Raw genomic sequence first — 14,725 nt, forward strand, 5'->3', positions numbered from 1 at the left:
ACACCTGCTTGTCTGAGTTTTGTCTCCTCGAGAAGGTGCACCAGTTTACCTAGTTAAACCCAGACAAATATATGCGGGTCCCCTTCCTTCATTTGAAATCAAGTTAAAATAAATCAGAAACAGGTCAAAACTAAGACAAAATAATTCAATCAGTCCAAAATAAAAATCTCCTAAGTGATTTGTGCTCTTTTAATTATAAAAAAAATTGTAAATACTGTAAGTAATCTTGCAGAACATTTAGACAAATCTTAAATAGCTATGTGCAGATATCTTCAGAGAGACACAAGATTTCCAGAAGGATTACTACAGGTTTAGAAAGCATTACAGTTCTTCTAAAGTTTAAGGTAGCTTTTCCATTTACAGATTTTCCTCATACAACAGATTGATTTGTTTAAATGTTCACACTTCGATGTACCTTCAGCTGGTAAAATTTATACATGACTTCAGAATCTGAACTTCTGCAAAAATTTGTGTTATTATTTATTTATCTCAGTTAGAATTCAACACAGCTGGACCACAAGCTTCCTCCATTTTCCCCATTTAGTAAAATAAAAATAAATACTTCTGGAAGCAACCATTCTAACCACTGAAAGGAACATTTTGCAACAGTGCTGTGGCAGTGCACTCTTACTATACTTCCCTTTGAAAGGTACAACCCCAAAAATATTTTAATTATGGCCTGCCCTCAGACCTGCAAAAACTGGTTCTACTAGTCACAGGTCTAAGCCTCGACTTACCCATGGCCTGCATATCATCTTTTTGCTTCTGGAACCTTGTCTTTTCCCTTGCTCCTTTACTTTTGTTTCCTTGTGTACTTTGTTTAGCAGTAATCTCGTCCTCCTGGTAGAGAATTTGGAGGGGGAAGTGGAAAAAAAAAAGAACGTAATATCTGCAGTGAAATGACCTGGAACAGATATTCCCAGTTTTTCAACAGTTCTCTAAAACAAGAATAAAAACAGGCTGTAAGAGTTGCCCACAAACACACTAAGTACTCTGAGATCCTGCCTAATAGTTTGGGGGGAGGTGGGCAGGTGGGGAACACAGACTGACATGACGATGACACCCAAACCACTTTCCTCCAGCTTTCCCTTTAAATAAAGTAGTTTAGAGCACTAGAATTCACTGTGTTTAAATGCAAGCAAATGACATAACTGTATCTGAGGGCAAGTGACAATTTTATTTAAGAGTATAAATTAAAGTTTTTCAGCAATTATTTATTAATCATTCCCAGAACGGACAAGTATTCTATGTGCCTTCACAACACATTGAAAAGTTAGTTTCTTGCTAGACCATGCTGATGTGTCTTCATCTGGAATTAAAAATATTACTTACAAAACTAGTAGATGCCCTCTTGGGAGGTCTACCTCGCCGCCTGCTTGCAGGACTGAAGATGAATGTTGGTGGGTCATCAGGAAAGAAGTAGGAGAAATTTTGTTCTGCTAGATTATATTTTGCAATTGATGTTGCCTTAGTAAGGAAGACGGAAACAGATATTAATTACAAAATTCTTAGCTTTTCATAAATATAAGCTAATTAATAAAAAACTAATTCACAAAAAAACCCACAATAAAAGTAACTAGATTCACAACTGGTTAGCTTAGGATAAGAAATAAACACACACAAGACATAATAAACAAATGTGCTACTTTCTAAAAACAAAATGAACACACAGATTTTCAGGGTCAAGGCTGCAATACACAAGGAAAGAGACCAGGATCTCCTGCAGCACAGAAAGTAAGGCAAGGGAAATTGCTGCCTATGTGGTAAGTGTGGGGAAAAGCTGCTCAATTCCTTGAGCACAAGGAAACAGAAACTCTGAGAGTCTTAGAGTAAGATGTGAACTTTAGCCTGAACTTGTACTGTCACCATATATTTCCACATAAGACGACAAAAATATGCATCTTAACATCTTCAACATCTAAGGCCTCATCAAAAGCCCATTCCAGCCACCTGAACTCTTCAGTACTTTTATCTCACTGGAGAACTGGAGGCTGAATTCAATCTATAATAAAATTTTTTCCAGCTAAAAGCATTACAACAGAGTAATTTAAGCTTACTGTACTTTTACCTGACTTAGAAATACCAGCTGTGTATCTTGAAGAATGAAGACAACTCATGTGATAAACTAAGCAAAAATATATTATGTTTTAATAAATAACATTTTTCTAGGTAAAAGCTCCCATTTTTGTTTTGGCAACTTTTCTGAACTGGTAGCTGAAGATGAAATCAGAGAATTAATTTCTGCTTCATGTACAGAAAAACCACCATCTTGTTTACAAATAAAAGCTAACAAAAACCTGTTTTTACAGGTAAAAGTTGCATTATTCATCCTTTTATTTGGCAAAGTCAAATACTAACTCAATATATTATACTTTCAAAAAGCTAAACTTGATGTAGTTTAAAAAAAGAAGCTCTGAGCAGCTAGTAGAGAAAAAAAAAGATTGAGTAGGGTCAATATTCTATACCTCAAATCATTCCTTCTTATTTACCTTAGTTATAATGACTCCATCATGTGGTTCACAGTGTTGTTTCAGAAAAAGTTTAAGTCTATCACGAGAAAAGAGGTGTTTCCTCCGGCTGTTAGGAAAGAAATGTAGCATTATCAACTAACATCTGAAATTATTATTTAAGTACAGCTGACAATATGAAAAAACACACGTAACAGATATGTTAACCTTTTTCTCATTTTCTTAATTTTAAATGACACCCTCACTATTGTAAGTAACAGCCATTCTTTGCAACTCCAATTCAATTAAAAATTTCCTTATTAACAAAACAAAATATAAATAAAACAGTTGTTTCATGAATCTGTAATTTTTGAAGATGCTGGTATGTCCTCTTTTATACAGAGAAATTCCACAGCCTATTCACGCCAATGAGATCCTCCAAAGGTTTCTTTCTATCACAGTAGCTTTTTAAATCCCTAAATAAAACTGAAGTCAGATTGTTTCAAAAGGGGGTGAAAACAAGAAAGCAAACAAGGACAGCAGGAAAGCAGCATTTACATCTCTCAGACAGGGAGGTAAGGCACAGAATTCTCAAGCCAACAAGTGTGAGGGGTGAATTCACACACTGCTTGGTCAGGCTGCCACACTCCTCACCCCTCACTACAAGACACTGTGCACTCTAAATGCTTCCTGGCATCCTAGGGAACCCACAGTACTTCATGGGAAGAAGAAAACCAAACTACACAGAAGTAGTTAATGAAAAGAAAATAATCTTGATTCATGCTGGAACTAAATGACTTGAAATCACTGAAATTTTTTTCAAAGTATCCAGTTTATAAAGTTTTGGTGCACAATCCACTCTAAAAAAGTGTTTTAGCTAAATTCAAGGCAAAATTATGTTATTTAAGAAGCAAAAACTCTTTGCAGCTTTCTATTTTGAAGCAGTAAAGCTGGCTGCCAACATCTGGTCCAACATCTCAAACCAGTAATGGTGCCACAGAGAGAGAGCGAGCTCACAATGCCTACAGTTCATCAGTCTTATAGCACAGGGTTCTCAAACTTTTTTTCACCTACTCTGTCAGTCACAGCAGTAGGCACAAGTATCAGAAGGAACAGCAGGTCTCATCTGTCTGCCAACAAAAGCAGAGACTTTAAAAGAGTTGGTATCTGCATTAATACTAGCAAAGCTTGGAGCCATTGCTACAGAACATGTTCAGAAAATACTGTGAAACACACTATTTTTTTCCAGTGCCTCTAATTAGTAGTTCTAGCATATTATTTTAAAATGCCATTTTATATCAAAAACATCTTACAATGACTTACACAACTCGCACAGTTACACAGTACAATACTAACTTTCATATAAAAATTTTTACCTTAGTTGAGATGCTTTAACAATAACAGCTTCATACAGTTCTTTTTTAATAGGTTGAACTTTGTATTTGAACAAAGAAGGATCGATCATGGCTTTCTTCTCCCTAAAAAAGTTTTTTAAAAAGTTAACTACAATCACAAAACATCAGTCTTATGTATTATACACATTTAATATATTTATACACATACACAATGGACCTCTTGAAAATACCCAGCCATATTTAATACAGGCTGTAACTTCCACTGGTACGAAAGATGACCTACTCACTTCTGCCAACTTTTCTGCCACTAGATTTAGATCTGCAAAAACGGTTCCCTACACAGAACAGAAGAAGGGAGCGGGGATGTTGGTTTTCTTAGCAGAGAGATGAGACATGGGAAGGAAAGGAAGAACAGAGGGAGACAAGTAACGATACATTCTATCCCTCAGATAATAGTCTCCTTAATACTTTCAGCACTCATGATGGCAACAGGAAGGCAGGAAAAAGGAGAAAAAAAATTGAGGAAGGTGTTCAAAAGACAAAAGTTAAATAAAATGAATAAAAATAGTAGCCACAGAGCTACAGATCACATCTCAAAATGAATAAAAACCAGGCAGAATATTGTTCTGAAATACCAATTTAGAAAAAATACCCTCACCAACAACATTCTGAAAATAAGACGAATAAGGCAATACATCTACACTTTAAAATAAATGCTTATCGAGTTACATGGGCTTTTTTCCCCCCCAAAGTATACTTCCCTTTTACAGCTATCAGCTACAGAGAACTAGATTTCCCACCCCCCCACCATGAAAAATGTTTCTTAGATTTCAACATAAGAGTAACTGTTTTCTTACACCTCCTCCTAGAAGGACAACCAGCCAGGTCTGGTGTGCTACCAAAACAAAATTCACTCCCTTAAAAATGAAGAGATGGGTTTTGAAATGGACAATGTACTTCAAATAGTGTGGTATATTTATGGACAGACATCATGAACAGAGTTTAACTACTGAGCTTTTCTTTAAATAATGTTGTATTTTGCTATTAAACAACAGAACTAACTTCTCCTAGGGTGGCAATTTGTAATCAAAAGTCTTATTACTTTATCATGAAGAATTTAACCATCATCTTATTTCATCAGTAAGGGAAGGTGAAGAACTTATGTAGATGAACTAGGAGATTTACAGCTATGCATTTCGTCATCGTCAGTCCTTCTGGCATTTACAAAATGCTTGAAGGTGGAGTCTGTTACAAAACAAAAGAAATCAATATACCACTTGCCATTCTTTACCCCTGTGAAGAACACACACACGATGTGGTGAACTGAACTTTGCAAGGCTGTTGAATATGAAATTTGGTCCAACTCTCTTCCCCCCACCCAACTCTGTGAAACAAATTCATTAGTGAAATTAATTCACATAAATGAAGAAGCAGTACTTATCCACAGTTAGTGTCATTTTAGATGAGAATAATTTGCAAGTTTCTGGAGAAAAATAGTTTACGATGAATAAATGATCAACAGAGTAAAAACAAATGAAGGGACAGAAAAGAAGATTTAACATCTCTGCAAGATTTTAACATCTCTGCCTATAATTTTGTTAAAAGAGGCTTCATATTTTGGTCATACTGTGACTTCATCCTCCATGATCATTTTCACTCTCAAGGTAGGAAAGCTAAAGTAATGAAGGCTGTCGCTAGGATTTTTAGGAATTTCTGGATAGTATCAAATACAAACTTCTTCCCTCACCATACACCCCTGCGTTTCAAGTCCTTTAGTCTCACAAGCTAAAGAGGACCCAAACGGATAATGTTCAGATACAAAATAAAAGACATATGCCACCGTTATACCAAAAGTATATTAACTTATTTACACCTTTTTGAAAGGATTCTCAGCTCTGATACTGTCTGTAATCGAAAGCAGGGCCTAAAGAATAACCAAATGGTTAATTCTTGTATCGTTAACCTTTGCTTTTTAGTTTGAGTAAATCCTTCTCTCACCTTCAGTGGATCATATATAATAGCCCAATGTAATTTCCAAACACACTAAGTTTTTTCTGCTTAGTTTCTGAGTTTCCAATGATTATCCTAAGAAGTTAACAGATTCCTGAAATCCCCCTTCATAAATCCAAATTTAAAGTTAAAATCTTGCTTAACACATAAGAGAAAGAAAAGTCATTCAGTACATTTAGAAAGCTTTAAAATTACATAATTATCTAGTCACTTTGGCATAGAAGTCAAGTTTTTTGTTACATTTCATTTTACAAAACATTATATAGAACACCTAAGACTTAGCAAAAGTTAGACCCATTTCGCAGCAGAGATCCCCCTACAGCAAGTCTTCACAGGCCAGCTCTGACAGGCCACCAGATCCAGAGGAAAGAATAACAAGAGCATCTTGTAACTTAGTAGGTGAAAACTGGAACAGGCTCACCCATTCTGTACTAGTTTCTACTGCACTCAAGTAAACGTGCCTAGCACCTGGCAGTGTCTTGCATTTTTTTGAATGAGGTTATTCTGAACCACCACCAGATAATAATCTTGTCAGCCCTTCAACTATTTTGGCACAGTGACCACATGACCTGGATAGAAATTTCTGCTTATGGTCCTGCTGTATTATATTTAATGTAGCTTTACCAAGAAACTTCCTTCCAAGTTGTCTTGTCCAGGGCATGACTGACTATATTATCTGGTCTGAGTCTTGTTGGAGCTACCCGTATCTCACAGTATTAATAGAACTAGAAAAATTGCACAGAAAAATACTGAGGGTTAGAGGATCAGGAATGCATCTAAAATGAATGCTGCCCTCCTTTTCCAAAAAGAGGCACTGGCTTTTCTTCTTCTCTTTGACTAAGTTTTGGAACAGGAAAAACTCCCTTGCAGAGTACTTGCTAAATAGGACAATCATTTACAGTCTCCTTATGGTCCAGTGCAAGCCTTCCAGAAAGGTCATCTGCCAGTATATTGATCCTGATAGAAAAGCTGGCCTCTATACACCGTTGAAGGCTGCTGCTGCCAAGCTACTTTATACCGAGCCATTACAAATGGCCATTTGGAACTGCAAATATTTTCTGGAAGCTGACTAAAATTCCAACATGGAAATAGAGCAACCTGAAGACTGATTATGGTTATGATTACGGCATGCTGGTTATACCACTCTAGGGTCAAGACAAGAGCACTTTGCAACAAAACCCCGACTTTGAACCTTTTGATTAAGATTTTAAGCTGCCTTTGATCCAGTACTTTGGTCTTTCCTTAAAATACAAAGTGGACTAAGACCTACCATCATTACTATTAGATTCAGGGCATGGAGGGCCGAGAGAGGAAGAAAGGAAAGAGGAAAGATAAGAATTAAAGATGAGGAAAGATTTGTTCTACTGAAGACATTGTATAGCTTTAATGACAAGCGATGACTGTACTTTTTGAAATATCCTGTTCTTAATTTCTTCTCCAAAGAAAGACAGAAAACTAGGTTGAAGGTGGTAAAAAATCTGGATGGCAAGGTTCCACTGGCATTATTTCCAAAAACTTTTTGTTACCTCTGCTTCCATCACAAGATTTGCAGAAACAACTAACCCTTCCCTAAAATAAAGATTATACTTCAAATTGAATAAACACCCAAATTTTCTGCCACGAGCCAGCCAGCAAGCCAAGAAGAAATTTTTCTTCTAGTATTTCTGATGTAGTTGATGGTTCACATTACCCGTACTCCTGGCTGGAGGAACACCATGAATTAAATTCCAGCCAGTATTGTATGTATTCAGCAGAACAAGCCCCTCAGTCTCCAGCCTGCTGCTGAGCGCTAAAGCAAATGCAAGAGTTTAACCTTACCCAAGTCTAGCAGTTTAAGGAATGAACACCGCTATTCTACGATGACTACTATCCTACAGTACCCAGAGGGTCCCAGGGCAGAGCATCCACAGTTTAAGACTTAAGATTGCTACCTTTTGCTTTGTAACCCAGGCCTTACAAGGCAGCCTGTTTTTCTGAGGGAGTGCAGGAGCAAGAGCATCCTGGCCTCTTTCTCCCTGTACAACCTCAGCTTTTACTGCAGAACAAAAAAGGTCAGCAGGAATGCTTGTACAGAACGTGTGGCTATTTCTGCCCATGCAGACAGAAGCAGGGTCAGAGAAAGGCTGGGATCTCTAATGACATCTATTTTCAGTTAAGATTCTCTAGCCTTACAGATTCTTTACGAAAAATATTTGCAGATGGCCCATCAATCTGTGCTGTGCTCCCCTCCCCCTCTCTCACAAACACACCGAGCATCTGCTGTACTATTGTTTAATGGCACTGCAGCTTTGCATGAAGGCCGAGTCTCAAAACCTGGAGATTTGTGTGCAGACTGAGGCAGAACTGTGGTTCTGCACATATCAACTTGACACTGGTCCCAAGGCGAATAACATTCATTATATTCTCCACATCCAAGATTCTCCATAAACAGCAAAATATAGTCCCTGAAGGATTAGTGCTGCAAAACAATGTCACTCAGTTCAGTGGGATTTCTTACTGTTACGAGTAAGGGTATAAAGAATCTTAGATGCCAGTATACAAAAATTTACAACAATGCTCTACTTTTAGATAGGTTTTAGAGGTACAGCAAAGAATACTTTACAAGTTTCATTATACCCAGAAACTAACTGGAGTGTTATTACACTCTTGCATTTGTTATAAAAAGGCTCACTTAAAATTTCCAGTAAGAATTTTAAAGCCTTAAGAGGTTTGCAATTTAAGCTTGTAGCATAAATGTTAGTTTGGCATGCCACAGAAGTGTGCTTCAAAAATGTGTATATTCTCACAAGATTTCTCCTTACAAGAGAAAGGAATTCTTTTCTCTCCCTTCTCTGCATTGTCAAAATAAATAAGCAGCTAGGGAAAACCACAGACCAATTGGAAGCGTAAGTAACCAAGTCTTACTACCAGCTCTGCATGCATGGAAGTGACAGCAATATAAAGGGATCAATCCCACAGTCAGCTCTGTGTGCTTGCATTATTCCAAGAATAACCTCCTTTCCATTGCCATATGCCTTGTGAAATGCAGAAAATGCATAAAATGCATTTATTTTCTCAAAGATGTAGGATCTCTTCATGAAGAACTTGGACACTGCCTTCAAGAGACAGCAGAGAGTTTTTAAAATTACTTATCCCATGTTATTTTCTTAGCCAAGTGAGGAGCCCCACCCTAGTTATTCAAGGCATGTCAGGACATGGAAGTCCTCCTGCAGCAATCAGTGAGAATAGTTCCTGCATCCACGTGACATCTCAAAGTCAATGACAGTTCATGTACAGCCTGTATGTTGCTAGACACAAGACTGGGGCCCACTTCAAGCTCTCTTCTTTCATCAACATTGTACTTGTGAAGCACAGAAATCTTTCTTCTCATTATACTGCTAGGATAAGCTGCATATATAAGCTCAGTTACTGGTCAGTAAAGGGATACTCCAAATTAAACACCACAATTAGAGTCAAGCAGCTCTCTTATTCAGTGTTATTAAGCTACTCCAGCCTATAGGCAGCTCCTCAAGACAAGGCACACACTGTTTCACTGCACCTAAAAAGCATGATCAAATCCATGAAATACAGTGGTATGCATTTATATGGACACATGCACAATAAAGAAAGCTTTGCACATTTTTATATTTTGGACACAAACACATTAAGTCTCTGGAAAGACTCTTCAGAGAGTTCCCGTAAGAGCACATCCTCTTATTAGGAGGTAATATCAAATCTGAGCCCCATGATGGAAGTGAAGTAACACATCGTGCAAAGTAGTACCAGATTGCAGAAATGCAGAACATGACTGCAGTTTCCAGGCTATACAGCAGAGAGGACTAGTGATAGGCACACATGGCTTTTCCACCATCTCTTAGAAACACTGTCATTCCAAACAGATTAATGATTTTTCTGCAGGTACTCCATTTCTCATAACACACAGTTCTCTGGTAGATTACACGTAGCATAACTGGCACCTGTGAATGTTCAGCTTGTCACTTTCAGCTGGCTGAACATTCACCATCCACACAGACCAAGTAATTTGTTTCAGTCAGACCCTGCCACCTCTGCTTTAGCGCCATTTCTACCCACCCCGAATACTTTAAACTGTACAGGTGTCATTTACCCATTTTGTGCAGAGCTATTGTGCGTTTCTGAGTCGTCACTGTCACTGATGACAATTGTGTCTCCGTCAGTGCTGCTGGCGTGGCCGTTCGCCATTCCATTGTGATGGGCTGGAGGTATGACTTCCAAAATCTTACACTGCAACCTGAAATGAAACACAGACATTTATTACTGTCAAAGTCTCTTGCTAGTGCAAGGAGTATGAAGTTGTAGCAGATGTTATTTTAAGACTACATAATAACCAAAGCATTGGCTACTAAATAACTAAATACCACAGACCCTTGCACTGATATACTAGGTAAAATATTAATTTCATGAGTTCCATCTAATAAATGAACAAATTCATCTGCTTACACAGCTATCAGCTTCACTACTCAGGACAACAAATCAAGTCACTAGTAGAATTATCTGGGGTTGTGAATTTTTTTCACTTCCCACTTAACTAAGCTGAAAGTTAACTTAATGTGTTACTTTAATACTAGACACCAAACCTTTTATATTTATTTTGGTAGCAGTCTAAGAAAAAGAAAAAGATTTTCAGATCCCAAAGTATTTTTACTTATAAGAGATCATCTTCTACTGCTGTTCATGACCTAAATAAACAAGCCTGAAATGATTATTATGCATCTAATCTTAATAATGGCCCATTTATCTGCTGACACGTATTAAGGCTCCATCTGGCATGCACACAATTGACAAAACAAGTCTATCCCTTTGCCATCCTGAATGCTAGTTATAAAAGGCCAAATTAACTACATATTAAAAGTATAATTAATCGACACTTCATCCTGGATAACTGTATTATAGCTGGTTCATAACCACTAACTTTCACCCCCTTCTGGAATTCCATGGTTCATATTTTTTAGTTTAATATCCTAAAGCTTTGTCTGCTTCATGAAAGTTAACTATTGCAGTCAATGGATGCTGTCACATACTACCACTAAAAGCTCAAAGGGTGGGGGAGAAAGAACACAACAGTTCTCTTCTCTGGGCAAGAAACACTGTCTCTTGAGTAAAACAGAGAATACATGAACACGGGTTGAATTAGCATGGCGTCATGCCTAAGTTAAAAAACAAACAAACCCCAACAAATCTATGACAGACAAATTCTAAGTCTGAACTGAACACTAGCAAAAAGGAAACAATGTCAAAATATTTCTTAAACACCTCTTTCTGCAAGTAGACAGTACTATCCAAAATCTGCACACATGGGGGGGGGGGGGGGGGGGAAGAGGGAGAAAATATCCTAGGTCATATTCACTTGTGAGTTTAGCTAGGATCAGTAACACAGTTAGTGCCTGCAGCTATCCTCCCCAAGTCTCTAACAGGGAGAGAGCTCCAGGACGCTCGAACTACGATGTGTTATTTAAAAAAAAAAACCAAACAAACATTAAAACGATTTAAAGAAACCCCAGCCTATTAGTACCCTTATATATTCCTAAAGACAATAATATGACCAATGCTTAATTATCCACGGGGACGCCAGAGCTGCCTACATGCAGGGGTAGCCTGAGTCTGCTGGACTCACTGACTGCAGGCACGCTGCTGTTCCAATCCAGCCAGTCCCACTTCCAAAGCTGGCTGGTCTGGGGCTGGAAGACACATTTTCCTGGTGAGCGAAGCCCAAGCTAATTAACTGTGCAAATCTAAATAGACTCCATGTAAAGAACCAAGAGCACCAGAGTATGTGATAGAGACAGAGCCTAGTGGCTGTTCACTAAACAAGTCCAAGTCCAACGAGGCTTATAAAGGTCTGGCCCAGCACCAGACTCCAGCTGAGTCCTAAGAGAAAAGTCTACTATTACAGTATCTTGGTTTTCCAGTATTTGGAACATCACAGCATCCCCTTCACAGTAAATAAAATGGAGCTGACTGCATGTCAGAATGTATTATTAGGCTGATTTTTTAAATCCCAACAAAGATAACCTGCTAAAAAAAAAAAAAAGACTTCTTAGTAGAATTATTTTTGTTTCAAATTATAAAATATATTTCCTAGAGAGTTCAATTCAATTTAAAAACACTTTTAAATTAATTTATAATGGAAAATAATCAAAAGCACCAATGCTTAAGACTTTTCTAATTTGCTTGCTATTTGAAGACCACTAGAGGGAGCGCATATACACCACATTTCGCAATCACAGTAAAACAGCCACATGAAAGCTAAATCGCAGCCTACGCCACCCAATGCCATGAAAGGACAAAGAGGCTAAAACACACACACACACGAATCAATCCTCCCGGACAAAAAGACTTGAATATTTAGTCACCGAGTATTTTACCAACACTTAATTTACCTGTTTATCCATCAGACTCCCCTGCAATTTACAGGGTATCACATCTCCTTCTCTAAGGTCAGAAATTATATATTTTATAAGCTCAATTCAGTAAGTAGCAAAATCCCCAATACAGCTGCCTTTTTTTTTTTTTTCCATTTTATTATTAAACAGGGAAAACGACTAATGGAGTAAGCTATCACAGAAAGCACACAATTCTCCATCCTCTATGCCTTCATTCAAATCATTACCAGAAATCTTTGGAGAAGGAATTAAGTGAAACACACGTTACCTGACTCAATAAAAGCATAATCCAATGAAATTTAATGCTTACTGATAGAGGGGAGATTAAAGAAAATGATTCAACCATTCCTTCTGGAATTAAAGAAATAATCTACAAATGAATACTTTTTTTAGCCTTGCTACAGTCAAGTCACAGCCTAGGAGCAGCCAGTTCCCTGGGCTAAGAGAGGCAAACACACTCTGCTTCTAGTGCGAATGAAGGTCTGCTCTTCTCAATAACCTGATCATTCCATGAGTTCACTTATTACAACCCTCCTTTTATATCATGAGGTACATAAAACAGCAGAGCTGAAAGCTGAAGCAAGACACTCAAATGAAACATACTACTTGAAATACATTAAGATCTTTACAGAGCTTGTATCAAGGTCAAACCATGCTCACTCACTATTTCCCTTATCTATATAGTCACTTATTTATAAAATAAGAACTGGGGGCACCTTAATCTAAAGATACAGCAGCATTAAAGAAATAAATATGTACGCTAATATCCCTGTCAATCAGGAAGCATTTTCTTCAGATAACAATAAATATTGTGAAAAAACTTACAGCCACACTAAGCGAATCCCAAAGGTATTCAGAAAAGGATTAGACAAATTGAGAAGAGAGCCATCATGAACTTTTATGCGATAGTCCCAGCAACTCTAGCTCAGACACTGAAAGCCAAAAGCTAGAACAGTAAACCTGCAAAAGGATTACCCTATACGCAAAGAGTTTTGCATACCCCTTTCTGCGCTACAGGCTGCTATCAACAACCAGGTACATGTCCTCTGACCTGTCCCAAGGATGGTCTTTATGCTCACAGCTTTATTTTTTGCTACGCTCAGAACCTAAGCTCTTTGAGGTCTCTTATATTATGGGAAAGGTTCCAAGAAGTGCTTGGCCTATATGATTAAATCTGGGATATTTCTGAAGAAAGCAGAACAACACAGTATCCCAAAAGTTTTAAACACAAAGCCAGAGGAGGTATCACCAATGTGGTTTTTTTTTTTTTAAAAAAATACCAGTGCACATCTCCTCTCTCAAATGGAAAAAAACCCAAAACTGAGATGGTCTACTGATTTCCATGAATTTTGGGTAGAGCTGGTCAGCTGCACAGGTGCAAGAACATAACTGACTGCAGCAATCTAAGGCAAGAGACACCGACTGGAGACTGTGGCACAAGACATAATTTCTCCAGAAACCCAATTCCCTCGGTCTCCCACGAGAATAACGATTCTGGGCTGTGCTTTGAAGAGCAGCTTAGCACAACTAGCAGAAAACTTTAAGGTCAGCCTGAACCTTGTCATTCCCAGAACAGTAAGAAAGCGGCAGGCTGATGGTGTACAAAAAGCAAACTGCACCTGCAGCCTCAGGCTGCTGCTCCACAAGATGCAGAGATGACTTAACACTTCACCACCGCCAAAGGGGGAAATCTTCCCTTTTCATTCCTCCTTCCAGCCATATACTTGGTGAGGTGCTTGGTTTTTATAGCTCTGGCACTCAATCATTTAAGGATTGCCATTAAATTGAATTCAATTATCTGACCAAAAAAACACCCCAAAACCAAACCCAAAAACCAAACCAACCCCCCAAAAAAGGCCCAAAACTAACCCAATATGAAGAGCTGGGTAAGTCTGTGTTGTATCAGCTGCTTCAAGCAGCTCACTGAAGGAGCTTGAACATGTGCAAGAGACAACTGCAGAGGAGGAAGAAATAGTAGCAAGACCTCCCTCATTTAGAGGCCCTGAGACACTGTAATTTGTTGAGTAGCTCAGCGATTTCAGTAGTTTATCCTTCCTAACTGAAAAGTGACATCCTGGCAAGTGAACCATGGGATACTAGGAAAGTCTGCTCCAGGGAAACCACACACCTAACAAGGTAGTTGGGCAAGACATGGTACATCCTTCAAACTTACCAGTAGTCCAAGATGAGAGTGATTCAGGGAAAACCAGAACAAAGGGCAAGTGTAACTTGCCAAATTTCTCTTTCATTCAGCTCACCAACTCAAAGGCACATACACAAGCTATTACAAGTTGCAAGCAAGCAGGTTATCTCCATCTACCTCTGCTGAAGCAGAAGAACAACACAATTTGAGGAATAGAAGCTGCACTCCACTATGTAATGGGCCAAACCAGCCATCACAGGACGTCAAGCTGGAACCTTGACCCTGCAGTTAATGGTACTTCCACTTACTCAGAGACATTCCCAAATGCTGAGTAGGCATTTACATCCAACCACAGTTATGGTGAGAGAC

General features: G+C 38.3%; 1 protein-coding gene across 5 annotated transcripts in view; it reads right to left on the minus strand.

The window, feature by feature from the left end:
• The window catches only part of BAZ1A (bromodomain adjacent to zinc finger domain 1A), a 66,125-nt gene that overhangs the window by 35,649 nt on the left and 15,751 nt on the right, over nucleotides 1–14,725 (minus strand). For all 5 annotated transcript variants that reach the window (XM_075103346.1, XM_075103342.1, XM_075103345.1 and 2 more), the window contains exons 4-8: nucleotides 9,918–10,061; nucleotides 3,824–3,925; nucleotides 2,490–2,577; nucleotides 1,333–1,467; nucleotides 738–840 (exon numbers count right to left, since the gene is read on the minus strand). In XM_075103346.1, coding sequence (XP_074959447.1) covers nucleotides 738–840; nucleotides 1,333–1,467; nucleotides 2,490–2,577; nucleotides 3,824–3,925; nucleotides 9,918–10,061 — 572 coding nt within the window. The remainder of the gene's footprint in view (nucleotides 1–737; nucleotides 841–1,332; nucleotides 1,468–2,489; nucleotides 2,578–3,823; nucleotides 3,926–9,917; nucleotides 10,062–14,725) is intronic.

Source organism: Phalacrocorax aristotelis, chromosome 9 (assembly GCF_949628215.1).
Source record: "Phalacrocorax aristotelis chromosome 9, bGulAri2.1, whole genome shotgun sequence".
NCBI lineage: Eukaryota > Metazoa > Chordata > Aves > Suliformes > Phalacrocoracidae > Phalacrocorax > Phalacrocorax aristotelis.